This window comes from Dermacentor andersoni, chromosome 5 (assembly GCF_023375885.2).
Source record: "Dermacentor andersoni chromosome 5, qqDerAnde1_hic_scaffold, whole genome shotgun sequence".
NCBI lineage: Eukaryota > Metazoa > Arthropoda > Arachnida > Ixodida > Ixodidae > Dermacentor > Dermacentor andersoni.
Genome location: NC_092818.1, coordinates 161,447,704 through 161,475,079, shown reverse-complemented (window position 1 = coordinate 161,475,079; position 27,376 = coordinate 161,447,704). Strand labels below are relative to the sequence as shown.

Here is a 27,376-nt window from a genome sequence, read left to right as displayed (position 1 = left end):
ACAACAAATTACAAGATGACCTATCAACAAGCCCATATAGCTACCGTAACCACATATGCTGTATTCGGAATCCGGCTGCAGCGACATCGACGTGTCTGCGCAACAAGATCATCACGCTACCCGTGCTCAGCGTCAGCTTCTGGAGAAATTACGAGTGCATATTGTTCGTGATTGAGCATAAGTGGTGCCTGCTACTCGCCATATTCTTGCACCAAACGCAGCAACGAGCACCAACCCGAAAGCTCACGTCTACCCATGAAGGAAGCCGCAAATGATCTGCTTGCGATTACTGAACGTGGAACGGATATTGTGTTGTGAAATTCAACCTTAGTGCTAGCCTGGTTCGTCCATTGGAACGCGTGGACTGTGAATATATATATATATAGAAGTCATCTGAATATTTCTAAAGGCGCAAAAGCTGACACATCATATCTTTGAGCAGCTACCATTACTTGTGTAGAAACCTGCATGCGGCATTAAACCATTCTAAAAGACACGCCTATCGTCCACTTTGTTGTGCTGCGCCTCGCACTGCTATATACCGTGAACCTCTAACAAGAAGGCCGTATCAATACGTGCAATGCATAATCTAGGAACCTAAGACCACGGTTTTTCACGTTTCTGCTCAGCTTCGCACGCAGCCCACGGTTAGCCTGTTTTGTGCAAATAAATATTATTAGAATATTATTATTAATGTTATTAGGTGTTATAGTTGCTTGACTGTAATATATAGCAATCATACAGATTTCTTTAGCTAGTCATGTGTTTAACTGGTATTAGATCAACATTGTTACGACGTGCTAATGGGAGTCATTTCAAACTAGATTACTCAGCCAAAGAAAGAAAGTACAAAGGGAAAGCTTAATGTTCATTCCTATATGGTAAGCCGAAACATATTCTATTTCCAGAATTCTGTGTCCGCTTGAACTGTCTGCAATTTAATGCTCGAAGCTGGAAAATTTGATTCCTTTTCTTGCTGTCGAAAGGCTGCTTCAATGTCAATAGCAAGCTACAATTATTCGTTTCGAAAGTATTAAGCAATGACTATATCTTTGAACTCATCAATCCGATTTCTTTTCATGAACAAATTTTACCTTTCCTTCTCCTTCTCATTAACAGCGATGAAATGGAACTGTTCACTTGCAAAAGTTTCTGGATCCAAAGATTGTGGAGTTTGTCCTGAGCACTTGTCCCCATCCGAAACTGTGCGTGCGTTTGTATCGTGTTCTGGTATTGCAATCGCAGTGACGTACGCATTTTTGAAATATGTTGCAACCAAGTAATTTGTTCAACTTTGTTTACAAATCTTCAAGATGTGACCACGCAGTAACGACCACATTAATAAGAAAAAAAGAAAGCAGATTCAGCGCACTTGTCGGAATCTATGCGAGGTGACGTCTTTATCAGTAGTCCTTCAAATGCTGCTAAAGTAGCTGCGATATATACAAATGTCCTTATTTTCAACAATGCAACATGTTATCATTTGCACGGTTTGTTTATGCACCGCATAGGTCACAACCTTAATGTCATGTAATATTCATGCACTACACTGTTCACAAACTACACCAAAATGCAAACAGCAGTTAATGTGGATGGGCACTGCGAGACAACAACACAGCGATCTTTGTTGAGGGGGGGATGGGGTGAGGTGCACGCAGAGAAATGAATGGCACGTGCTTATTTATTTATTTATTTATTTATTTATTTATTTAGTTATTTATATACCTCACAGTTGGCAAAGTGGGAGTACTAGGTGAGAGGGGAATAAATAAGTATAGTTACAATACTTAATAAACAATAACAGAAAAAGGAATGAAGAAGACGCTTGCAAACAGAAGTTAAGCGGAATGAAAAGAAAAATGGCAGGGCGCAAGGTTATACAAAGCCTAATGATAAAAGCTAGCCAGCGAACAAGGGTTTCACGGGCATAAAAAGGCTTAAATCTGCTCATGTGTCACGGTGGCACATGCCCGGTGGCCCAAGAATGGGCTAGGTTAAACAAGACATCGATAATTCAGCAATCTCCTGTTTACCCTTCCCCTAACCTCAGTGTGGAGTAGCAGGCCAAGGACATGCTCCTTCAGCCAACCTTTCCGCTTTTTCTCTCATTAAGTATTATTCTCTCTCTCTCTCTCTCTCTCTCTCTCTCTCTCTCTCTCTCTCTCTCTCTCTCTCTCTCTCTCTCTCTCTCTCTCTCAGCCATATTTCACAGAGTCCGACCTGTTTATTTATTAAACACGGACCTGGCGATTCGGGGGGTCAGGGAGTTCCTATTGCTGCAATATGTCATGTGAAATCCACAGTGACAGTGACAAGAACTTTATTAGAGTTTATTATTATTATTATTATTATTATTATTATTATTATTATTATTATTATTATTATTATTATTATTATTAGAGTTATTATAAGAGTTTATTATCTACACCAGTGAATATATTGCTTCCCTTGGAATTGCAGTGGGTTTGCTATACTGCCACAATGACACTTCCTTTGTGCTATTGTTCCACGATTCCCTACTACAGCTATCAACGTTCTATACCAAAAAGACGTCATTCTGTTATTCAGGAACTAACATCCCATCAATTCCTTAGATGAACGCAGTCTTCGCTGATGACTGTCGTATATACTGGCTTCCATTGACGTTTCCATCCTTCAGCATGACTTGCAACTAATCCAAGTCTGGTGCAGTAAATGACTTATGTCGCTTTATGTTAACAAAACAATACTAATCCTATTTCACCATCGAAGTAACTATATACCTGCTCCTTGCTTTCTCAACGATACTGCACATGATGCTGCCGACGTCAAACACCTAGGCATTCATATCTCCCCTGATTTATCTTGGCCTCATCACATCATTCGGATTAATAATTCTGGTACTTGTACTCTTGGTTTCTTATGTCGCAAATAGGTATTGCTCCACCTAACTTAAACGTCTTGGCTCACAAAACCCTTGTCACATCTACACTTGAGTGCGCGTGTTTGTTGAACAGCACATACCACACAAATTTATTCAGCACGCTGGCCGTGGATAACCGTTTTCTCTGAGCGTTGCGCGGGAGCGCGAGGCTTTGAGCCGTCGCCGCCAAGCGGCGTCTGACCACCCCGCGGATATCGCCGGCTAACGATGCGTGTCTACCCAAGCCCAATCACAGTCATGTCTAGCCAACGACCTAGGCACAGCCGTCAAACCTGACCTAATTAACGATGATTGTATACCTAAGTATAATAATTACAGCTAAATCAAACGTTAACCAAGTGAAACCAACACTTAACCAGGCTAAACCAAGCTTTCGTTTTGCGTACGAAGGGTTAGCCGAGTTAAGCCACAGCCAAATGTTTTTCTATACCTAGCAAAGACCAAACAGAATACAGTTTTTTAGGTTGCTGCTGACGGCAATTATAAAGATAACTTACGTAGTGATAGGACGATTACTGGCAACTGACATTGAAAGGTGGGTGTGAGGCGAGATATCTAAATTACAGATCAATTCAACGATGCTGCCACAATCCCCACATCTGCTTTGCTTTCCGGGAATGAAGCATCAGACACAATTGCTGTATTTTTTTACAGCGAAGCTGTTTACTGCTACCCCCCAACGGCACAATCATGCCCGCGGACAGAAAAATGCGAGCAAAAACTATCATCATCAGCAATGGATAATAACCCCCCCCCCCCCCTCCTAAGAAAGCAAAAAAATGCATCACAGTGAACAACATGTCGAAAACTGTGATCATCTATGGCTCCTACCTCCAGAAGCAAGCCCATATACCCAACGCCCGGATGGGACATCGAGTGTAGCGCGCTAACGCACTTCTCGGCACTGGCACGTGACCACACCACATTGGTCACCTTTGTCGGTTATGTTAACGAGGACATTTCCAAGCCACAAAACTGGTAGTTTGTCCAGTTCGTCGCCGACGAGTTTGCCTTGATGTGCTTCACCGATACCACTCAGCCAACAACGACACATGGAACATGTATGATCTTACGTTGGCACAGAATGTATCTGGGGTTAAAACTGAAAATTTAGCTGTATATTGTAGTAGCCACAAAGCAGTGGTGACGACTGTTACAAAATAAAATGTTTGCCGAAGCTTACTGTTGGTCTCGTCGCCATATCGTAGGTGGTGGTCCCCCCACAGCTTCGCTTTCCAACCACCTTCACACGTTCGAATGGGTACTGAAGTTTTTGCAAGAAAGAGGACAAACACATATTTATTACTTATTACGAGAAGGGAAGCTGGAAGGCTGGCGTAACTACTGTGTTACAGTCCGCTGCTCATTGTTGAGGTAAGAACGAAGGGGAACAAAAGTAAAGGGTTAAGTGAAGAAAAAAGAAAGCAGTTGTCTCAAAACATGAAACATGCTTGGCCTCAGCATGAACGCTTCCGTCTTGCTTTCGTTTGGACCTTCCACATTGGGGCATTGGAGCATGCTTGCACTGCGGTGAAAAACTTTATCCTTGATTCCAATCGGCTGCCCTCCTCAAACAGCCAAATATAGAAATTAATTAGAACACCGAGCAGAATACATCTCCTCCTTTTCTTTTTCTCCTGAACTTCTTTATAAATTTTTCTCCAAAAAGCCCAATTCATGGTCGATCATGGGTATGTGCCATTTGTACAGAGGATCATCATCATCATCATCATCATCATTATCATCAACAACAACAACAACCCGAAGTGTCTCTGGCAGTTCTTCCGAGACAGACGATCAATGTTTGGACCTTTGGGACTCATTCACAACAGGCAACTTTCCGAAAGCTTTTTTTGTCCACGGCCAAAATACGCATTGCGCCAGGCTTTGCAGGCAATTGTGCCTTGAGAAAATTCGGACTGGTTATCCGACTGTAATAGGTGTTTATACGCGTGTTTATAATTCATGCAGACCTGTTTTTCTGGGTTTTTTTCTCTTTGTCACCATGTCATCACTTTTTTCGAAGGTACGCTCGATTGTCTTCGAATAGACAACTCAGGTACTGATAGAGCCGATACATTATACGTAAGGACATCATCGAACTCAATGGCAGTAACTGTAACAGAGCTGTTTTAAATCTACCTCACAGACGAAGACCTTTAAGGGGCCCAAGAGTGCTTGTACAGAAATTACTTTGGGGTAACGCAAATAAAATCACATGTAGTTAAAAATGCAGTCGGCTCATGAATGAAAACGCATTGCCCCCTGTTCTGCGCGAATGTAGATATTTTTTTTTTTTTTTGCCCTGCAGGAATGCAGAACTGCCTGAGAACAAAAGGCAGGCACGCTTCCGGAAACAATATATTGTAAATAATAATTTAGGTGCCCCAATACAGACAGAAAAAAACACTTGCTTTAGACGAACAATGGCTCAGATTTTTCAAACGAGCCCAGAAAAGAGGGAAACACAGTCGAACTCCCAAATACACGGTAAGGTGCAAGTAAATCGCAAGAAAAAGCACCTCTTTGCATTTGGAAGCAAATTTTTCCGAGCCTGCATTGCATGCCGGCAGCGCGAACTGCCGTAGAGTAGAGGTTTCCTCTTATTAATAGTTCAAGATGACAAGCATGCTCTGCGGCTAAAACGTAAATAACGTCTTTACCGTTGACGCAGTGCTGCCATCAGAACTTGCAAGGCCGAAGCGTTTTACTTGGCTAAAAACATCTACAAACTATGAAAATATGGCGCTTTCCAAATCATCACCATGAATATGCAGCGGTAATTGATGAGGCAACAGCATAAAATGACGCTTATAACTTTTAGTGGTATCTTCTATTAATTTAGTCAATTCGCAGCTCATGGGTGCAATAATTTCCTCGTTTATTAGAGTCTAAATTACCTTTTTATCTCACGCAACTGCGGAATGCCTTTCTCTTATGCTTCTAAGAAAAATATCAAATTACTGAGTATCATATAGGTGCCTCGGCTTGCAAATGATCTCTTAAAATTCGTGACCACGAACCTAATTCTAATTTCTGAAATAACTGGGCCACAGATTATAAAGCAGTTTTGTAAAGCCACTTCTCTTCGTATCTATCATGATAAAACTACATTCGGTGGTTTAAATCGTTTATGTCGTTATTGTAATGTTTGCGGTCAGATAAAGCACATTTTTCCATCAATATCTCTGATCTCTGAAAATTGAGATAGATTTCGCAACGCTCTATCGTTGTAGAAGTCAACGTAATAGAATGAATGAATGAATTTATTGATTATTAAAAATGAATGAATGAATGAAAAAAAATTATTTTCACAAAGGAGGTATCCCAGCGAAGGTGGAGCCCTCAGTCCAGAGGCACTGTGGCCTTCGCCATCTTGCTAGCTCTGTCGATCAGCTTGAGCTGTTCTTCAGGCTTCGAGCAGGAGAGTTCTTCAGTAGACATCCGCCATCTATTGATCGATTTATCATCAGGCTACTTGCAAAGCGCGCAGTTAAGAGTAGATCAATTAGGGACGACAAGGAATGTAATCAATGAATTATTTTCGTTTTCACTGGCGTGTTCAAACAAATGAAGAAAAACCGACTCACGAGGATGCGTTTCCCACATGCCATAATGATGTTGAACCATGTTGGTTGGGCATGTGAGGTCCGCCCTTGCCAGGAGCGGCGTGAATATACTTTGTTACTTGTTATTTGTTTGTACGTCCGAGCAGCTGAATAGAAAGGTCAGTTCCCATGTCCAAAATCACACATTTTCACAATACATGGCTGTCTTTCGTGATCCTTCTTTTGGGGATTTGATATGAAGTTTCGATCAATATAACGCTCTGTCATCACCATAAGATTACTTCCAGTGGCGCAAAGCCTTTTGGCGAAGTGTCCTGCATGCTAGCAAATCGGTTCATTTGGGCGTGTCCCATTCCTCAGTTTTCTAGAACTGCGCGAAGGTCAAATCAATGACACATTGCTGCTTTTGTACGTCATTGCTACGGAGCATAATTATCATAAAGAACGCCCTGAATTGAATCGCAAGGATACCATCTGCACAATATTTACTAATTATTCTACTGCATGCGTAAACGCAAAAAAAAAAGCTTTTTAACCTGCTATATGCACATTTGGTGTTATATTCTAGGACCCGGACTGATCTTCAAAAAGAAAGAACTCTCCTGTGCTCCAAGCACATGTCGAGCTTGCCAGGGTTGAGCCAGCCGCCAAACCTTCTGCGTACCGCAACTTGACATGAGCGCCGCCGCTACTTCGGAGGCAGCTGCGACAGCGTGCTCTGTTTCCTCTTGGATAGTGACGTATAACGGTGCTCTCAGTGAGTGTGGCAGCGCCAGCGGGACAGCACAGTGCTTGGCGTTCAGCGGTTAACATTTCTAGAACGGCAAAAAAAAAATGTCTTTCAGCGGACGCCTCGCACTGGTGACGGGTGGCGCAAGTGGCATCGGTGCAGCCGTCTGCCGAGTTCTGGCTGCCGAAGGTGTGACCATGGTGGTCGCCGACAAGCAGTTCGAGGCTGCACTCCAAGTGGCCGAGTCCCTGCCAGGTCAGTGTTTCAGCAATTAGGGCTGTCGTGTTCTTTGCACGTCTGAGGCCGTTACTAACATTTCGGGAAAGAAGAAAGTGCCCAATTTGACTATATGCGGAGCGAAGTTATTGCAGCGGGAGATCTTAAGAGCGCCTAAAAGTTCGGAACGCCTTCCACGTTTTTCTTTCCCTCACAACTTAATTGTTTCGTAAGCTTAATGAGGGGTCACATAATTTGTGAGAATGCAGGTGTGTTAAATTGCACGACTTCCATTAGCGAACGCATGTTCGTTCGCTTTGCATTGTGCGATGATCAAAATTACGCTTTTTATTTGTCGGCAAAAGTGATCGCTTCACTAGTGTTCATCTAATTACGCACTTGGATATTAAACGTGTAAACAAAGAGTGCGACCGTTTACCAGTGTGAAAAGGGAACAGAGGAATTTTCCGTGTCTCCATTCTTATCCGTAAAACGAGCATATTCGTGTCATTGTACCTGATAAATAATGAATAAATAAAAATGATTAAGTTGTACTGCTTTTTAGGGTCAACATGCACCTGCCTACAGCGCAGGAAACGCCATCTACACCAGCTGCGCGATTCAGGTCCTTCGGCGACGATCTGTTGCTCGTTCGAGTGCGTTGAGATCGGCAGGATGAAGGAGTCGGTCGCTCGAGCGACAAAACAGCAAAATGCGCCAGTATGTAGAAGCGCTCGCCACCAAACACTATGGTGTTGGGCTGCTGAGCACGAGGTCGCGGGATCGAAACTTGGCCACGGCGGCCGCATTACGATAGGGGCGAAATGCGAAAACACCCGTGTACTTAGATTTAGGTGCACTTTAAAGATCCCCGGGTGGTCGAAATTTCCGGAGTCCTCCACTACGGCGTGCCTCATAATCAGAAAGTGGTTTTGGCACGTAAAACCCCATATTTCTTTTTTCGCCAGCAAACATGTTCAGACTGAGCCTGAAGTGAGGTGCGTGATAGCGCGCACACACGCGCGCGCATGCGCACACCTACCTACATGCACACACTCACCCACACGCACAAGACACGTGCGCGCACACAAAGAAAGATACAAGCCGCATTTTTTTTTTTTTTTTTTTTGGAGAAGCATCCTGGACAAAATTGAGCGTCTCAGCGGGCACCTCAATTCTACAGCTATGTGTGCCAGTCATTATTTCTTGTCTGTGCATCAAGGATACGCATAAATTTGTGAGCACCCTTATTGAGCACTCTTTGGGTACTGTAAACTGGATGCTTTCATTTCCGTTCTTTAACGATGCGAAAAGAAGTGGGAATATTGATTTCAGAAGAGCTGGGTATGCGTAATTATCTATTCTCCGTTGAGGCTTCGCGCTTCCTTGCTCCTGAGCTTTTTATTCCATAAAAAAAAAGGAAGCACCGGCACGTTTCTCCTGCCCGCTAGGCCTTGTATACCACGCTATGGAGGATAGATGGAGGTGCACGCACGTCTCTCGAACGGAAGCTTAACGAGTGTTGAGTAAAGAATCAGAATACATCAGCTGGAGGCACTAGCAAATAAACCAGTAGACGACGCATTGCCCGATGGGCTCTAGTGCGGTTTAGTGCAACATACACGCATAAGGAATCGACGTTGGGCTAGTTGGCGTTTCATTTGGAAGCGGAAACTGCGCGTAAGACGAGGACAGGGAATGAAACAACACATGCGCTGGCTAACGACGTTTGTCTTCAGTGCAACAGGGCAATTTATAGAACTAAGACAACCCCCCCCCCCCCCTCGCATGCGTCAAGCATATCATCAAAGATAAAGAATGATATATAAAAATGTTTATGCAGAAGAGTGAATCATCGAGATTAAAAAAGTGGTTTTCCTTCAGGAACGGTTTATGGCGCACTTTATAAAAATGCGAATGCAGGATATACGCACCAAAATATTTAGCTTTTCTTTCCAATTCCCGCACTCTGTCCCTGTAAGAAGGGACGACGAAGAAGAAGAAGCGCTCGTCACCACTCCAATCCCCCACAGTGGGTGTGTGCCATCGCATAAGGAATACCATACCATACCATACCATACCATACCATACCATACCATACCCTAGTCACAGATCGGCTTCGTGATTGCTAGCCAATTGCGCAGTGCTGATTACCTCGAACCAAAGTTATGCTTGCACCAATGTGTCCGTGAAGGCGAGCGGCATCGACCGATACCAGCTGACCCCAGAGGTGCGTTTTTCTTTGCCACATTTTGTGACTACTTCTACAGCCGCCGTGCGAAGTATTGCTAGTTTTAGGCGTGTTCCGCGGACGCTAGGCCCAACATCGTCGCACCGACAGCGGCCTGCCGTACTCCTCGGCGGCTGCCACTCGTCAGCTTCGAGATGGAGGCGCCCGCTCAAACAACAATAATCGTGGACAATCACATGTGCGTTCAAGTTCAAGGAAAAGAGATATCACCCGAGGAATACCACAACGACGCCGGATGGACGCTCGCGGGGGAACGCATGTCGAGGCTGCGCCAGCGGACCCGCCAGTGGTAAGCCCGACGGACCCGGCGGGAGTCAAACAAGCACAAGGTCGAAGTTCAACAAGAACGTCAGAGCCTCGGTCATCAAGGCAGCACGCATGCCAGCCATGCCACTGGAAGAAAGCAAGATAGTTGTCAGACTCAGAGGGCACTGGACATCGTCAAGACCGGCACCACCACCGTCGCTGCGCCCATACTCGCTGCGGCCAAGATCACGAGCGAGGAAAGAGCCGCGGACACCATCTGCCCCAACACGCAACAGAACATCATGGTCGTCAGTACACCGAACGAAGACAACGCGCCAAGGTACGCTAAAATCCAGGAAATTTCTATTCAAGGCAAACCCTACGAGGTCAGTGCATATCGCACGGCACCTCACGACACCGTAAAGGCCGTCATCAGAGGCATCCCCATCGACGCGAGCGCTGACGAGCTAGGTAGAAACATCGTCAACGAGAGGAACCCGCTAGCAGTGGGCGCAAAAAGGATTGGAAGCACGATCACTGCGATCGTGGTGTTCCAGGGACCCAAGGTACCGAACTTCGTCCGATACGGAGTCACCCTGATACCATGCCGCCTCTACAGGAAACAGATCGACGTTTGCCAGCAGTGCGGCCTACTGGGACCCCGCAAGGACGTGTGCCCGACCCCCACAATCAAGACATGCCTGGCCTGCAGACTCGCGAACCCTACAGAAGGCCATCACTGTACCCCAAAATGTAAGTTGTGTGGGGACAAACACCCGACCGGAGACCGAAGGTGCAAGGCGAAATACAAGATCCCCTATACGTAGTGCGCAAGCGACAATGAGAGCGCCGACAGGCCGAACGCCAGCTGGTGTCGGAGAGCAATTTCCCGCCAATCGACAAGCCACCTGCTGCGCGAAAGTCAAGGACCCCATCGGAGAACCGCGCGCCTAAATCCAGAGACAGCAGCTGCTACAAGAGGAGCCTCAGCAGGAAAAGGTCACCATCACGTGAGCGAGTGAGCTGGGTCGACGCAGTGAAAGAGAACAATATGAGGAACGCCCAGAAAATCGCAGAAGCCACGAAGAAAGCAGATATGAACAAGGTGCGATAAGAAAATGAGACCCTAAAACAAGAAAACGCGGCGTTGCGAGCGACCATCAACAACCTCATGAGAGAGATCGCCGAGATCCGTCAGTTGCTGCTATGCAACAACGAGCCTCTACAGAGACCCACGCCAAGCACAAGCAAGAGCGAGAAAACAACCACGAACATCCAGGAGACAGCCATAGAGGAACCGACGCCGAAGAAGCGAGCCGTCGAGGCCACGCGCAAGCAAACAGAAAACGATCGCATCGACAGCCTGGAAGTGAAATTCGAAGCGACATTCACCAAACTCGAACAGCTAATCACGGCGAACATCGCAGCAGTGACAGCATTGAAACAAACAATGGAGACCTACCAAGCCGAGAACACGAACAGATTCGCTTACATCGAAAGGACCCTACAGCCGATGCTGAGCCACTCGACGTTTGCGCCCCCTTCGCGCAACATCCACCCAACCAGGACGCCCCGTACACGCCAACGCAACCATGGCCGCCAACGCAATACCAGCAGCAGCAGGTGTAACAGCGTGCCAGTGGAACTGTCGCGGCTTCGGACGGAAGAAGGCAGTCATCCAACAGCACATCGTACATGCCGCGCGCAAGCCCGACGTTATACTTACAAGAAACACTAACCGACGCACCGTCCCTCCCCGGCTACAGAGTGCACAAGGGACCGCCCGACGGGAGAGGCCTGTGCACCCTGGACAGGAAGGGACTCACGTTCATTGAACACAAGCTGCAAAGCAATATCAAGATCGAGCACACACTCACCGAAGTCATTCTGGGCAAGAACAGAAAAGGAAGCATATTTCTGCTCAACGTCTACAGCAACCCATCGCAGAGAAAGCAGAGATTCAAGACATTACTGCACAGAGCCAGCCCCACAGCGGGTTGCAATAGGCTGATCGCGTGCGGTGACTTCAACGCGATGAACCCTGCCTGGGGCTACAACAAGTACACAGCAAAGGGACGCGACCTGCACCAAGACGCCACGGAACTCGACTTCACCCTCATCACGGGCCCGACACATCCGACGAGAATCGGTAACTCCGTGTCCCGGGACACCACTCCAGACCTCACGTTCGTCAAGAACGACATCCGGGGCGCGATCCCCTCGAGAAACACGGGGACCGACCTCGGCAGCGACCACACCATCGTGGAAATCGGCATACCGGAACACAACGACACCAACATCAAAACACACAGAAGGATAGACTGGTATGCCTTTCGAGACGCCAGAAGCCAGAAGATAGACGGTGATGACGAGATCGAAGACATCGACTCGTGGACGGCCGAAATCACCAAGAGCGTACGCGACGCGACCCAAGAAATTGAAACGGGCACGGAGATCGACAAAGTAGACAGCCGGCTTGCGCATCTCATCGAAGCCAAACAGTCGATACTCAATCGCTGGAAAAAACAACGGCTTAACTGCAGACTCAGAAAGAAGGTGGCGGAGCTGAACCGAGCGATCGAGGATCACTGCCACGCGCTGTGCACCCAACAGTGGAACGAGATCTGCAACGCGGCAGACGGGCAGATGCACAGCGGGAGAACGTGGAACCTGCTGCGGCACCTGCTCGACGAAACCAAGACCAAGTCGCACCAAAGGGACAGACTCACCAGGCTTATATATCGGGCAGTCTCGGTACACGGCGTCGACGAAGTCACCAGGCGCATTAACGACAAATACCTGCCGACTACACCCACCGAACAACACGCGCCGTAACGCGGCCTACCTAACGCGAAGCTCGATCGGGACATTGACGTCGAGGAGGTACGCGTGGCCCTGCACGACCTCAACAGCCGGTCGGCAGCCGACCCGGACCTCGTCATGAACAAGGCGCTCAAGAACTTCGACGACGGCTCGATTGAGAACCTCGAAAAATACTTCAACAAGTGCTGGAGAGCGGGCGCGCTGCCAAAGCTGTGGAAGACAGCCAATACCATCCTGTTCTCCAAGCCGGGGAAGCCGCCGGACACGGATAACCTCCGGCCCATCTCGGCTCACGTCCTGCGTGGGCAAGGTGCTGGAGCACATCCTGCTCAACAGGTGGCAAGGCTACCTGGAACGAGAAGGGCTGTACCCGGCCATGGTGATCGGCTTCAGAAAGCACCTAAGCACGCAGGACGCGATGCTGCAGCTCAAATACCAAATCATTGATGATGGCGGCAGCACCCGCGACAACAAAGCAATCCTAGGGCTGGACCTGCAGAGCGCCTTCGATAAGGTGAAACACTCGGCGATTCTGTCCTAAGTCTCCAAACTCAACATGGGCGAAAGATCCTACAACTATATCAAGGACTTCCTCACGGACAGGACCGTCGAGCTACGAGCAGGCGACCTACAGACTCAAGAGAAGAAGCTCGGGAGCACCGGCACACCGCAGGGATCGGTCATTTCGCCGATGCTGTTCAACCTGGTAATGATCGGAGTAACCGAGAAGCTCGGGCACATCGAAGACGTCAGGCACACCATCTACGCGGACGATATCACGCTATGGGTGACCGGTGGCAGCGTCGCCCACATCGAGGGTGCGCTGCAAGCCGCTGTCGACGCAATAGAAGACCAGTTGGAAGGCACCGGACTGAGATGTTCGCCGAGCAAGTCGGAGCTTCTCATACTCCCACCTACTAAAAACAGCAGAAGCAAGACCAGACAACGCGAAAACGAAAAAATCAGAATCGTCACCAAATCCGGCAACGTGATCCCTGAGGTCGGCAAAATTAGGATCCTAGGCATGGTCATCGAAAAGCACGGAAGAAACGGCGAAACTATCACCTGTCTCAGGGCAAAAGCAGCCAACGCGATTCGACTCCTAAAACGAGTCACTTCCCGAAAGGCTGGCATGAGAGAGGAGAGCCTACTTAGGCTCGTCCAATCCTTCGTCATCAGCCACGTCGCGTACGTTGCAGCCTACCACAGATGGCTGCAACACGAACGAAACAAAATCAACGTGCTCATCAGAAGAGCGTACAAGACGGCGCTGGGCCTGTCCGAGTCCACGAGCACGAACGGCTTGTTACAACTCGGATTACACAATACGCTCGAAGAAATAGCCGAAGCGCAACGGACTTCTCAACTGGAGCGGCTGTCCATGACCAAAGCCGGGAGGAAGATACTGGACGATCTGGGAATTAGGCGCTCGAACGAGGTGGAGATGAAGCTCCCCGTCCCCGAAGAGGTCCGACGCCAGACCGGAATCGACCCCATACCGAAGAACATGAATCCCGAGTTCAACAAGGGAAGAAGAGCGGTGAGGGCCAAGGCTCTCATCGACCAGCACGCCAACAACAAGCACGCGCGGTACGTGGATGCAGCCGAATACCAACGGAACGCCTTCGTAGCGGTCGTCATAGAGGCGTCAACCGGCGCCACGAAGACGGCAGCGAGCGAGTCCAACTGGCCATCGCCGACGCCGACTGCCACACGGTGCTGAGTGACTCAAGACAGGCGGTGCGAAACTTCGCCAAAGGCCAAATCTGCAGGGAGGCCGAGCGCGTCCTGCGAGCAGCCAAACTACAAGACAGAAAAGTTAGACTCAAGTGGTTCTCGGCGCACGCGGGCGACGCGTCGGAACGCAATGAAAACCACAATGAGACGGCACACGCAGCGGCGCAAGGGCTAACCAACCGCGCCCCGGCGACAGACCATCCGACGTGGTTTGGAACCAAGGACCACATGACGGACTACAACGAAATCACGAAGGCTTACCACCTGGCTCGCAGGACTCTCCCTTCCCCGCACCCGAGGCTGAGTCGAGCTTAGGCGGTACTACTAAGACAGCTCCAGACTGTATCGCTACCGAGCCCGGGCCTGATGCATCGCACGTACCCCGAGACATATCCGACCGATAAGGGCAGAGTCTGCCGGAGGGAGACGGCAGATTACACGCACATCTTGTGGGACTGCGTTAAAAATTCAGAAGAAGCAAAATCAAGAATGATACCACCGCGGCTCGAGGCAGCCGCGAAGAGCTACGACCGAGACGAACAGCTCTGGGCCGTCCAGCAGGTCGGGACCCAGCGTGTCGGCAACGGCGAGCGGAGACCCACGCCGAGTAACGGCGACTCCGTAGATAACGTAGGCCCTCGTCAGGGCGCGCGAGCGCCCAACTGTAGGCACAAATAAAGTTGGCTCCAATCCAATCCAATCTCTCCGTAAGACCATGGAACGTTGTACAGTGGGTGTCAGCCAATGAATAACATATGTTCTAAAAAAGCGCACACAAATATAGGATAGCAGGGGATCGGACAACGCTGGGGCAACGCTCAGTCTGAACATTCAAGACGCTGGCAAACTGTAAACCATTCTTTCCATGCAGAAAGCTTCTAGAACTCTATTGACATCCTTGCGCTAACCCTCACGACTAACATACAATTGTCGCTGCAGTGCTATCAACGTAAATACGGGGACAACTTGTACTGGGAGGTGTAAAGCGTATTCGAAGTCATCAACGGTACTTCGGCCACTGAGTCTCGTTAGATCTTCTCGCCGGTTGAACAATTAACGATTTAGCGAACAAGAAATGCAATGCATGGTCGTTGATTGCATTCAGGTATTCTGTGACAAAAAGTGTGGGAGTACAGGATATGTAGTACTGGACCTCTAAAACTAGGCCAAACGGCACAATAGTTTGTAACAGGCTCGCACGGAAGGCATATCTCACTCTGTCGGCTTCCACAACGCAGGCGACGCCAAGCACCAAGCGATCTACGTGGATGTCGGCGACACGTCGTCGGTGGAGCATCTATTCCAGTGCATCAGGGACTCGTATTCTCAGCCGCTCAGCATAGTCGTCAACTGCGCCGGCATTCTCCCGATGGCGCTTCTCGTCGACACCTCTGACGAGCTCTTCGACAACGTCATCAGAATCAACTTGAAGGTAAGGTGACAGTTTAGGCCGTGCCGTGAAGGCGCATAACTTGTTCGTTTTTTCTCGGGTCCCAAAGCATGAAGATTTAATGCTATAGCTTTGCAGAGGATACCTACAGGCCTTCGTTGATCGGGTCGACACGAAACAAAGCGGGCCGACTGCAGAAGAAGTGTAACCAAAGGCGTGAATATATCACTGCCAAAAGGCGAACATTGCATGATACATATCCTCGAAAAAACGCTTTATCATGGTTTGCAAAACAAGCCGATCCCTGAGACAGTGTAATCAAAAGAGCGCGTGGGTCGATATTGATAATGCAATTGCATTATTGCTACTGAGGTGCGGCATAAAGGCCTATGAGTATATTCTGAAGAAGTACCAATTCAAAGAACTACTTCTTTCTTCCACATTCATTAAAGAGTACCAACCGTGTACACCTGCCACATATTGTGTGGCCAGAAAAATGCATCAAACTTCATCCACCTTATGCAGCGGTGCTTCGATCAGGCGATATCAGTCGCGCGCGCCCATCGTTTACCACATTACTAACGTGTCTGATCGAAAAGCTTTGTCCATTTGTCATGTAGCTACTTTTGCGGCCCAGGCATTCCTGCATGTAGTCAGCTTCTTCATTTCCTGTTACTTCGACAGAAATTAAGATGCTTAAGTAAAGGTATCCATTGTTGCATGACTATACTCATATCCCTTCCTTGAACATCACTGCCATAAGTGTTGCTATTTATCACATTAATAACTTAGAAAGACAGAAATAATGCAGATCCAGGGCACCTTGGGAATCGGCGTAGCGAAGCATTGTTCGGTCCCAACAATATCTCTGAACTTGCCGCTATTTGTTGTAATTGACGACAGCCATAGCGCTAAGCAAAGGACGAGCCCACAATGTGATAGAGGACGACAAGCACCAACTTCCGCGATGGAGGCCAAGGGCGTAGAGCATTAGAAACAGGACAAAAGAACACTGACGACACAAACGTTTGGCTCTGACTTTCAGCGTTCTTTGGTCCTGTTTCTGAGGCGCTACGCCCTTTGCCTCCATCGTGATATGCCAATAAGCACAACGTGCAGCTTTAGCTAACTTCCATCGTAGACTCCAATTCAAGGCTCACTTGCTGCGCTACGGTACGCACTTCGAGGCCCGTGGTAGCCGAACAGGTTGCAATGGTGCTGGCTGTGCTCGATGGTCGCAGAGAGGCAATATATAGTGATTCCAAGGCAGCCATTAAGGCCTACCAAACCGGTATGGTCGCCGCCCAGGCCCTCCGCATTCTCCAAAGCGCCAAAAGTATCTCTCCGCACTCTCTCATTTGGTTTCCCGCTCACTTGGGGTCGATTGAGGGTTCTCCCTCTAACCCTAACGAGGGCGCGCACGAGGCCGCGCGAGGACTCACTGACCGCGCCGCCTCAGCAGTCCCCCTGCCCCGCGGGGAACCCTTGCTCACGTTTAATTAAATCACCACACACTACTATCTGTCAAGACGGGTATTCCCCCTCCCGCACCCCGCCTTATGCAGGGCGCAGGCGGTTACCCTACGACTTTTACAAGCCCGTGCGTACCCTAACCTCCCGGTTCTTCATGCCATATATCCTGAAAGATATCCCAGTGCGGACTGCCCTGCCTGTGGAGTAAGGGCAACATTGAACCATGTGTTGTGGGAGTGTGAAGCCATCGGCTCCTCCTTCAGCGAGGATAGGTGGGCTGCGCTCTTGGACAGCCCCGAATTCAACGACCAAACCCTGGCCGTCCAGAGTGCTTGCGATCGGGCCGTCAAGCTCGGCTTGGCGGTCCCTACGTGGGACTAGCCAGGTGGCGCGGGGTCTCCCCAGCGTCTTCTCTGGACCGAAATAAAGTTACTTCACTCACTCACTCACTCACTCACTCACTCACTCACTCACTCACTCACTCACTTCCAACTGACCTTTATTGTTCTGGACCCCGGAAATAAGTAGACGAACGAAAAGCACGTGATTAACAAGAGATGAAGCTAAGAAAAAACAAGCAAAGGCCGCACTATCCCTAGGTGCGCGCGTAAGCACCTCTAAGAAAGCTGACTTCTTTGCCAGAAAGAGACGCAGACCGGTTGCTCACAGATAAGCGAGAGTTTCCCACCGGTTGAAAAAGATCGGACAACGAGCTGGCAGTCGGGAAGAGTTTTGTGCCCGTTTGAAGTTAGTTAACGTCGCAAAACTAACCAGTCCCCTAAAGAAACCGTCGGACATTTGCAATGGTAAGCACAAGACGAGCTTTGTGGAGTCTGCGCGGGGTTGGTTTATAATGTACCTCTGTCATGCGGAGCATTTACTTGAGTAAGACCGGGAGATGTCTGAACGCCCGCCTACGAAAAACCACGAATAATGTGAGCAATGGCAAAGATGGTTTTCTTACACAACAATGCAGCTCATGCAAATGTACATACATCAGTTTTCGAAGACACGCGAGTATTGTATAAACACTCGGACAACTGCACTCGCATCATCGTTGAAGCTGCTCAGATGACACGCGAGCACGGCTTATCGGTGAGCAAGTCGTCTGTGTCTCTTTCTGGCAAAGAAATCAGCTTTCTGGGAGTTGCCGACGCGCGCACCTAGTGATAGTACGGCTTTTGCTTGTTTTATTGCGATAGCAATTATATGGACACTAGGCGTATTTCTGCCGTCGCCGTCACCGTGAGGTTCCATATAAATTCCAAGGGCGATAAGATCATCGCCGTATGTTGTATGTGCGCGTGAAAGCGTGCGAGGGTGAGTCGGAGACCGCGGCTCAATCTCGCGCACACAAGCGAGGAAAGCGGGGAGGAAGAGCGCGTTCTTTCGTCGCGCGCAAGGCTCAAGGGGAAGGGGGGGAGGGGGGCGTTCTACTCCGGGCCGCTGTATCTTGAATGCCATCTGCGACGGGGACAGAGCCCGCCCATGCGCTGTATTTTCGTGGCTTAGTTCGCGTTTATGCGAGACGCAGCACGAAGGTCAATTCGCTGGCTGCTGCTGCCGCGCTAGTTCACTCCAGAGTACTGACAGCGAGTTTCCGCGGTCATCGAGTGAGATGTGTTTGTGTTTGCTTGTTCGCGCGTTACACCATGCTTGTTAATTTACTTAGTATTCCTATGTTTACAATATGCTTTACGGCCGATAAAACTACTGTCCTTACTTCGTATAGCTGTTCATTAATTTTTAATAGCGAGCGATGCTTCAACTTTCGGGTGAAACTGCGACTTTCCTAGCTTCATCTGTTGTTAATCACGTGTTATTCGTTCGTCTGCTTATTTCCGTGTTCTGGCACAATAAAGCTCAGTTGGAAGTTGACGCTTTTCGTCGTCTGCCACGTTGTGTACTTGTACTTTGGTTAGCGCTATAGCTCTTGCCGATTATGACATACCAACTTGCCAAAAACGGTACCCCTCTAAGTTATTTGTCGCTTTCCTAACACAGATGAGCGTTTTATGCACAAGTGTAACTGGCCAGCTCTTCAAATTGCAGAGTATATGTTTGAAGCCGCGAAGCAAGCGAACGAGGAAAGCGCTGGAGGTGAAGAAAATCGCATGCCGGAAAAAGTACGAAGGAGCGCGAGGATGGATGGATGTTATGAACGTCCCTTTTGGAACGGGGCCGTGGGTTGTGCCATCAAGCTCTTGCTATCATACTGCCTAGCAGAAGTGGGGCAAGGACAAACGAGACGAAGCGTCGCGGAGGACAAAGGTAGGCAGAGGCGCACCGAGTTGACCTCCTCTGGCAGCTGTTACAGGTATTGCTTGCGATACAGACGTACTGGGATAACATCGTCCTTGCGCGCCGCACAATGTGTGTGCGAGTGAAAGCGTGTGACGGTGAGCCGACGGTGGCGGCTCAATCTCGCGCGCGCGTGGGAGGAATCGCGCTGTATTCCGTCGCGTGCATGGCACCTGGGGAAGGGAGGGAAGCGGGGCGTTGTACTTCAGCCGCACGCGGTCGCACGGGCTTTATCTATACAGCGATCTGCTTTGGGGCTAAAGTCTAGGTTGGCCGACGGCTTGTAGCTTTGCGTGCGCTGTGTTCTGGCCCCTCAGTTTGCGTTGAAGCATCACTTCACTCGCTGCATGCTGCAGCCGGGATTTCTCACGCCAGCGTTTTGAGAGTGAGTGTCCGCGGACATCGAGTGTGAAGTGTTCATGTTTGCCTGTGCGAGCTGACACCGTGCTAGTTATATCAGTTAGTAAGCGAATATTTACAAGGGGCCGTTCTACTCCGGCGGCTGCTGCGCACGGCGTGGCCGCGCGAGCCCTGTCTTGAACACGATCTGCGATGCGGATAGTGTAGGCGTTTAGGCCCACCGAGGGCCGACAGCGTCATGTGCGCAATAGCACCCATACGCTTGCGCGTCATCCACGTTCACGATGTGAAACGCTACTGCCACTTTTTAAATACCTCAAAGTGCTAGCAGCAACAAACGAAGTGCTTAAGGTTAGAAAGAACTATGAGCCATTGAAATATCCATCCTAATGTGGTAATTATTTCGTTTCCACCAGGGGCCACCACAGACAACTAACTGTATGACGGGCATAGGCGGAAAGTTTTCATTTTTCCGCGGGGGGGAGGGGGGGGGGGGAGGGGGTGGTGCTGGGGCCCGACCAAGTTTCCGAACCTCACCCATAAACATTATATATATATATATATATATATATATATATATATATATATATATATATATATATATATATATATATATATATATATATATATATATATATATAATCTTTAATAACAGCTGCCCTTGAAGATACTCCACGTGACCTCGAAGAATTGTTCACTGAAGTGACGGCCTTAAATATGTGTAGTTACAAGACCTCACAATAGGAGACAGTTCAATTTCACATCCTGGGTCCCCTCGCACCGCCAAGAAACTGGCGTCTCTTAGTTGAGCCACACGACAAGCGAACGTTAGGAAGATATATGCGTTTTGTGCGTATATTAAGTCGCGCCAATACACATCAATGATAAAAAGCCATGTAATACCATCTGAAAGCTTTAATACTCATAGATGCAATCAATAAATATTTTCCTGACGAAGGACATCTGAGAAGGTAAGACATAAAATATATAAAAATTACGCAATAATACAATTTCTGAACACAACTTCCGATAGAATTATTAACATGAAGCAATGTGACTCCATAACGCAATAGTTTAATTACTTGTCAAAGCATGGCTTATGCCATTGGTTTCATTTATTTCCCGGGGGCGGAATAAAGGATTATACGGCGATAACTTATCAACCACACAAATAAACAACCGTATTAACAAATAAATCTATGAATAATAAGACACAGTGATATCTCAAAAGCGCGAAACGACATGGGAGCAAGTAGGAACCACGTGGATTGAGTTATTGAGCAGCTGATAAAGCATATATGACCAAGCACAGTTAATAAAGAAAATGCACAGCAATAACTAGGAAATTCCATAAAATAGCGCAACCAAACGTCTTTCCGTAACCAAAAGGCCTCACCCTGCTTGCGTTATGTACCATATTTTCGTTCCTTTAACGTGTTGCGTTGTTTTCTAAGCCAGATGGTTTTCTTGAAGCTTTCCTCACTTCCCTGAAGCTTCCCTCACTGCCTCCTCACCTCGTATTAGCGCCTGATAGCTTTTGCCAACTGAATACCTCACGAATGCCTTACTCTAGGAGCACTCTCTGGAAAACTGGCGCCCTGGTACAGAACGGGTCACAGCTATGCGATAGCTCCGAACTTCTTTCTCCTATCAAGACTTATGGCCACGCAGCGTTCATGAAGGTGCACGCCTCCATTAGAACGAGAGCGAACAATTTGCCGAATCAGTCAGTTTCGCCGAGTCAGATTCGGCCAGTTAATCAGACAGTTAAGAGCGCGTTTTCTCCTAGTTTGTATAGTAACTGCGCTTGGCTGTCCGTGAGCCTGAAGAGTACTACATAACACGGGTCGCGCGCTTTATTTTGGAGATAATCTGCGCCGGGTTCAAACTTGCAATCCGAGATAGCTGGTCCCTTCGCGTGTGCTCTCCCCACGCGCGCCAAGCGTAGAACATAGCAGACCACGTTTCCAACTGGGCGGAGTCGCGGAGGCAATCGGCTGCCGTGCTTAAGGGTCATCTGGGCGGGGCTTCTCCTGCCTTCTTAACCGTATAGTTTCATACAATAATTACTAGAGGAAACTCTGGCGCTAGTGTCTACGGGAGCAGCAATGAGAGCGGTTGAGCCATCATCGGAATTGTGGGAAGTATGTGTATTTGCCTAAACTTCGTTCTTCTGGCTTCAAACCGTTTCGTGCCTTTGTGAACTCGTCATTTTCAACATCGCACTGCGAAATAAATAATGAATAAGCATTATTAAAATTTCCGACGGCAGGATTCGACCACAGGACCTCTAGCACAGACGCACGATATTGAAACCATTACGCCACAGACGCATCCGTCGACAAGCGACGTTGAACGCCCCTATGAATTTCTCGCGCGCAGGTCAGCGACTAGAGACGCTTGGCGCCTTTCGATTTGGCCACCTCGACAAGATGAAGCTTTGCAATCAGTAGCGATTGTGCGTGTTCGCAGCGTCTTCTGCATTTAGAAAAGTATCTGTTGTTCTGAAATTCACGTCAGTGAAGGCATACAAAGTGCAATGAACGAAGGCCGAAGAACGTCTGAATCCACAAACACGAAGATCAGACAAATCCATGTACTTCCCATCATCCCCATGGTGGCTAAACAATTGCAGCGCCAGAGTTCCGTCTAGTGTATTGTAGCAAACTATGTCCTTAAGCTGTACCCGACAACAGTAGAGACGCGCAAAAGTGCGCTGCGTGCGAAAACTCCCTGTTGAGCGTGAGCGAAATCAGCGTATCGAACGCGATTGCTTCTCTGTTTGATTCCTTTTCTAATATTGGTTGTCAAGTTGGGTGTGCGGCCCTTACAAGAGCAATTTAAAGCGAGGTGAACATACAGCAACATATCCATTTCCTAGGCTTATGCTATCCATACCATTAGAAATAAACGATACTTGGTAAGCTCCTTCTGTTTAAAAAAGAAAATATAATAAACCGTGTTGTGTATACATCAAAATATACCGTGTTTGTGCATGGTATTCAGAGTGAAAATCTAAAAAAAAAATGACCTGAGAAAATGCGGAGGAGGTAGCCGCCGCTGGTGCTTCTAGTGCGCTTGTCTTCTCATTGTCAGGATTTGCAGAAAAAAAGCGAAAGTATGAATTAAAAGCTGTGCACATCGCACCGACAATGATGCAGTAAGCTTTTAGCCACAATAAAATTTTAAGTGAAAAGGTAGGGAACCTCAAATGATGTGGGTAACAGAACTCTGGTAATCACACTTTAAGGGGGGGGGGGGGGGGGGGAAGGAAGGCTTCAGCATCGCCTGGTGGGGGCAGCCCCCTAACCACCCCCTCCCCCGGAGGGGACCAAGGCCCCGGCACCCCCTCGCAGACGGCGCCTATGATGACGGGCTTGTCGGCGTCAATCAGTGTGCCACGTAAAGGGGGCGTTGATACCATACACTCATCAGAAAATGCCGCGCTCGAGCTTTCCCTGCCGTACATTTTTTTTATTTCTTTTCTTTTCTTTTGTGTGTGTGTGTGTGTGTGTGTGCGCGCGCGTTGCTTGCAGGTCCTGCAGGTATGACAAGGGCCATTGCCATAACTCAGAAATACAGCATCCGTTTCAGTCATAACGACCATGCAATACGAGGAAACAGCCCTTGTTTCTTGTCGCAAAAATCGGAATACCTGTTTTTAGGTTTCCTGCCTTGCACCATGCGCTTTTTTTTTTACTTCTCCGGTACATAGTGACCTAAACTCGACGTGTCGTTTGCTCCATGATCGCCACGTGACGTATACGCAGTGAACTACGCTGAGTGCGTAATTTGTGCTTCGGCGACCGCTTCCTGAGCGGCTCACTTGTAGAAATCGTCTGTGCCGGTTAGGCAGAGCGCGTTTGCGTGTTTAGTCCTGATGGCACTGTGACTGGCCATGCAAGAAACTGCAAGTTCCTTTGGATGCGAAAGCATCTAATAGCCCATTGAGAGAAAAAGCCAGTGTCTATCATCTGTAGAAGCGAAACGGCCCCTAAAATCGCATTGGCATTGGCTGCGATACCACGTCACCAGCACGCCTAGACGGAGCAGAGCGAGCGAAAGGGCCCCCTGCAGCATCGTTGACGCGCCAGGTGTTGTGTGAGGGGAGAGGGTATCACCGCGACGCCACGTCATCCTCGCTCTCGCAAGCTTGTGTTATTAGCGCGTTCCTTGTGCGCGCGAGCTCTCGCCTGCGTTCTAACTGCGCCTCGGTAAGGCCAAATCAAAACTGACCAAGCGCATCAACGCGCCTTCTTGACCGCGAGCGGTTCCCAACTCGAAGGACCGCTCCGCCGCGTTGAACAGGGCATTAATGCTTTCGCATTCACAACTTACAATAAGTTCTTCGATGTCCTCGGATTATTTAGACATTGGTATACACTGCACGGCGGATACAGTGCTCGGATATAGTTCTGTACAACAACATACTCACAGAGCCATATCAATGAGACTGTACATCAGGAACTATAGTGACAGGCAAGAACCAGACAGTCCCAAAACTGTTCCGAAGAGCAGTTCGAAAGCTTGACAGGTGTACGCGTTAAAACTACAGATGATAAATTACAAATAAAGGTGTCCTAGGCGTCTTTCATTGTACAGTGCGGCCCACTGTTAAAGCGAACACAGGAGTGTCAATCCCGTATGAATATTACCCTCTACCAAGTGTACAATTACCCCGCTTTGCAGTAGATCACTTCCGTTTGGCGGCGCGGGAAGCTTTCTACACACCGGTGCAGTACATTGACGTAGCTTCAGCGTGAACACGCAGCTGCAGCGCCAACAAAGTGACAGCCGCACATGACAGTGTTTCCTTTAACAGTGGACCGTACTGTACGTGAGGCCCCCAGAGCAATATCAGCTTCGAAAAACGACTGAGTAATGTGAAGAAAAATAGATGGCCGGCTTCAGCTAAGGTTTTAGGTACATATATGTAGTAAGAACGTCTACTTGCATTGGAGAAAAAGAACCAGTGAGCTGAATAGTAAATATTGCGTTAACGGTGTGGGTAGTGACAAAGAAAAGGTGGTTAAACGTAAAGTTAGAGTGGCAGAAAAAGCATACTGGAGAGGCGCGTTGGAGATTAAGCCGGCGATGGAAATGCACCAAACAGGGAAAAATTAGATGAATAGATAATTATTTCACGATAATTCGAAGAACAGTGCATTACTGTTTGAAGATAGATTAGTATATCTGAACACGCAGTTATAGGAGAAAAATTGCCGATGACGACCCTATAGTGGCGTAGCGTGTGTAAATAGCGCAGAAACCATGACACATATTTTGTTAGCATGTTGCAGTGTACACCCAGATGACAATGAGGACGCGTTAACCGACCCGAGGTCTTCGTATTTAAGGATAATAAACGAAAGGTCAATTAAACTGCGGTGGAGAATAGTAAAAGACCACTTGAGTATTGGTGGCGCAAAAACAGGGAGCACGAAGCATAGATTGCCGGGCAACAAATGTCTATCAGGTTCGATGCTTTGCTATCAAGAACGATGTGCATTTAGAGCCAATATTAATCACAGAATAAAGATAAAAACAAAAAGCTAGATGCCAGTCCCACTACTCCGTTTCAAGCGGGATGGTCTAATATCCGTACAGCCACCCGTGATACCTAAAGCCCCTCGATCTTACTGTGGCCTCGTGATTATTCAGAGTATGTTCGCGAGCCGAGATGAATTATAGAACCGCTTTTGGGTACGTTCACGCGTTTCTAAGCGCCAATGCGCATTTCAATCGTCTCAAAGCGCTAAATCAGCCATGGGCTAAAAGTGGGAAAGTCCAGAATTTAGCGTGCGTTAGCAGCCAGCGCGTGTGGCAATCCTCTATAAACAATAACCCGATCTCTTTTTTATATTAGTGACAGATCGCCGAGCCGACCCGAGTTTTGTGTCGGCGCTGTATCTGTTTACAGGGTTACCTACGCAGCACGTAACCCTTCAATGTTTTCTGCATGTATCTGCACTGTTTACGCAGGGTACATTCCTGGTCAGCAGAGCCGCCGCTCGAGAGATGATACGCTCCGAGAAGGCGTTGCCCGAAGGAGGCGCTGCTATCGTGAACGTGGCCAGCATCTCAGCCAAGAGCGGTGGTTATCTTTGCAGCGCGTACGCTGCTTCCAAAGCCGGAGTCGTGGCTCTGACGAAGTCGGCGGCTCAAGAGCTGGCTAGCCACGGCATCCGCTGCAACGTGGTGCTACCCGGTTGGACGGACACGCCCATGACGGCTCCAGTAATTGAAAGACACAGAGACATTGCGATATCCCTGTCGCCCCTTAAGAGGGCAGCCCAGCCGGAGGAGGTCGCCGAAGCCATCAAATTTCTGTGCTCGCCCACCGCCAGCTCATTTGTGACCGGCGCGACACTAGAAGTGACCGGAGGATTCAACATGTGAACCTACGATAATTCCACATCAGTGAAGTAAATGTTGTCAGCTTGTATACGCAGCTTACTGCAGAACATCCGCCTCCGGCACTGGCCATTAAAACAGAACTAAAAGCAAAACAGAAAGGTTGTCATGCACTGTAGTTTATAGAAAGGAAGCAGGTAAAGAATTCTAAAATATTATTTCAAGTCACTTTCTTAGTGTACGTTTTCTAATGATGTAATAAATTTTGATTGATTGACTGACTGATAATATTATTGACATCGAGTGCAGTGAGAAAGTAAGCGGGAAAAAAAGAATGATGTTAGCGATGACCTCTAGTTTGCCCCAAAAAGGTCCTGTGTTCAAATCATGCTGTCGGGCGTAGTTATTTATGCCATAAATATGTATATAGCTACGAATATTTTTTCCTCTGCTGCCCTTGGTGTCATTGTTTGTTGGCCTTTAGCTCTAGTAGACACGAATAAATCCCCGAGAAAAGCGGATGTGGAACATCCTATCTACCGCAGGCGTCATGTAGTACGTGAACTTTTTTGCTGAAGGCAACTGGTCAATAAACCTACGCATGCTAGCTGACAGCATCAAAGCTACCGGATTGGAGACCCATCGCTATGTAATGCACGAGAAAAAAGAAAACCGAGGGGCCTAATTAGTCAAATCATAAGATGCTAACAAGCGATGACACCAAGGACAGCATAAAGGAAATCATATGTTGTCCTTCATTGAATGAAAAAAGAAAAATAGATTGAAAAGAAAGTTAATGAAAAAAAAACCAGGCTTAGCTTGGTTAAGCCAAGAATGCATTGCATATTGTGTTGGGGCCCAGCTTTTCCTCCAGCTGTCGTGACGTCACGTCACGTGGTTGCGCTAAAGGTCAATGGTGGCTGCCCGGCCGCGCCCAAGGGCTGAACTGAGTGATTGCAATATGCAACGCATAAAACTCTAGTGTAGGGGTGTGAGCCACTAT

The 27,376-nt window shown here is 48.1% G+C and overlaps 1 protein-coding gene across 2 annotated transcripts; it reads left to right on the top strand.

Annotated features, from left to right (window-relative positions):
• The first annotated feature begins 6,005 nt into the window (after positions 1-6,005).
• Positions 6,006-26,651, top strand: LOC126531529 (estradiol 17-beta-dehydrogenase 8-like). Of its 2 annotated transcripts, XM_055071220.2 has the most exons (4): positions 6,008-7,249; positions 7,338-7,477; positions 15,734-15,927; positions 26,002-26,651. In XM_055071220.2, exons 2-4 carry the CDS (start codon positions 7,420-7,422, stop codon positions 26,416-26,418), a joined length of 669 nt encoding a protein of 222 aa, XP_054927195.1. In that variant the 5' UTR covers positions 6,008-7,249; positions 7,338-7,419; the 3' UTR covers positions 26,419-26,651. The 2 variants fall into 2 exon arrangements, with proteins under 2 accessions (XP_050035034.1, XP_054927195.1); XM_050179077.2 differs by having other exon boundaries at positions 6,006-7,477.
• The last annotated feature ends 725 nt before the right edge of the window (positions 26,652-27,376 follow it).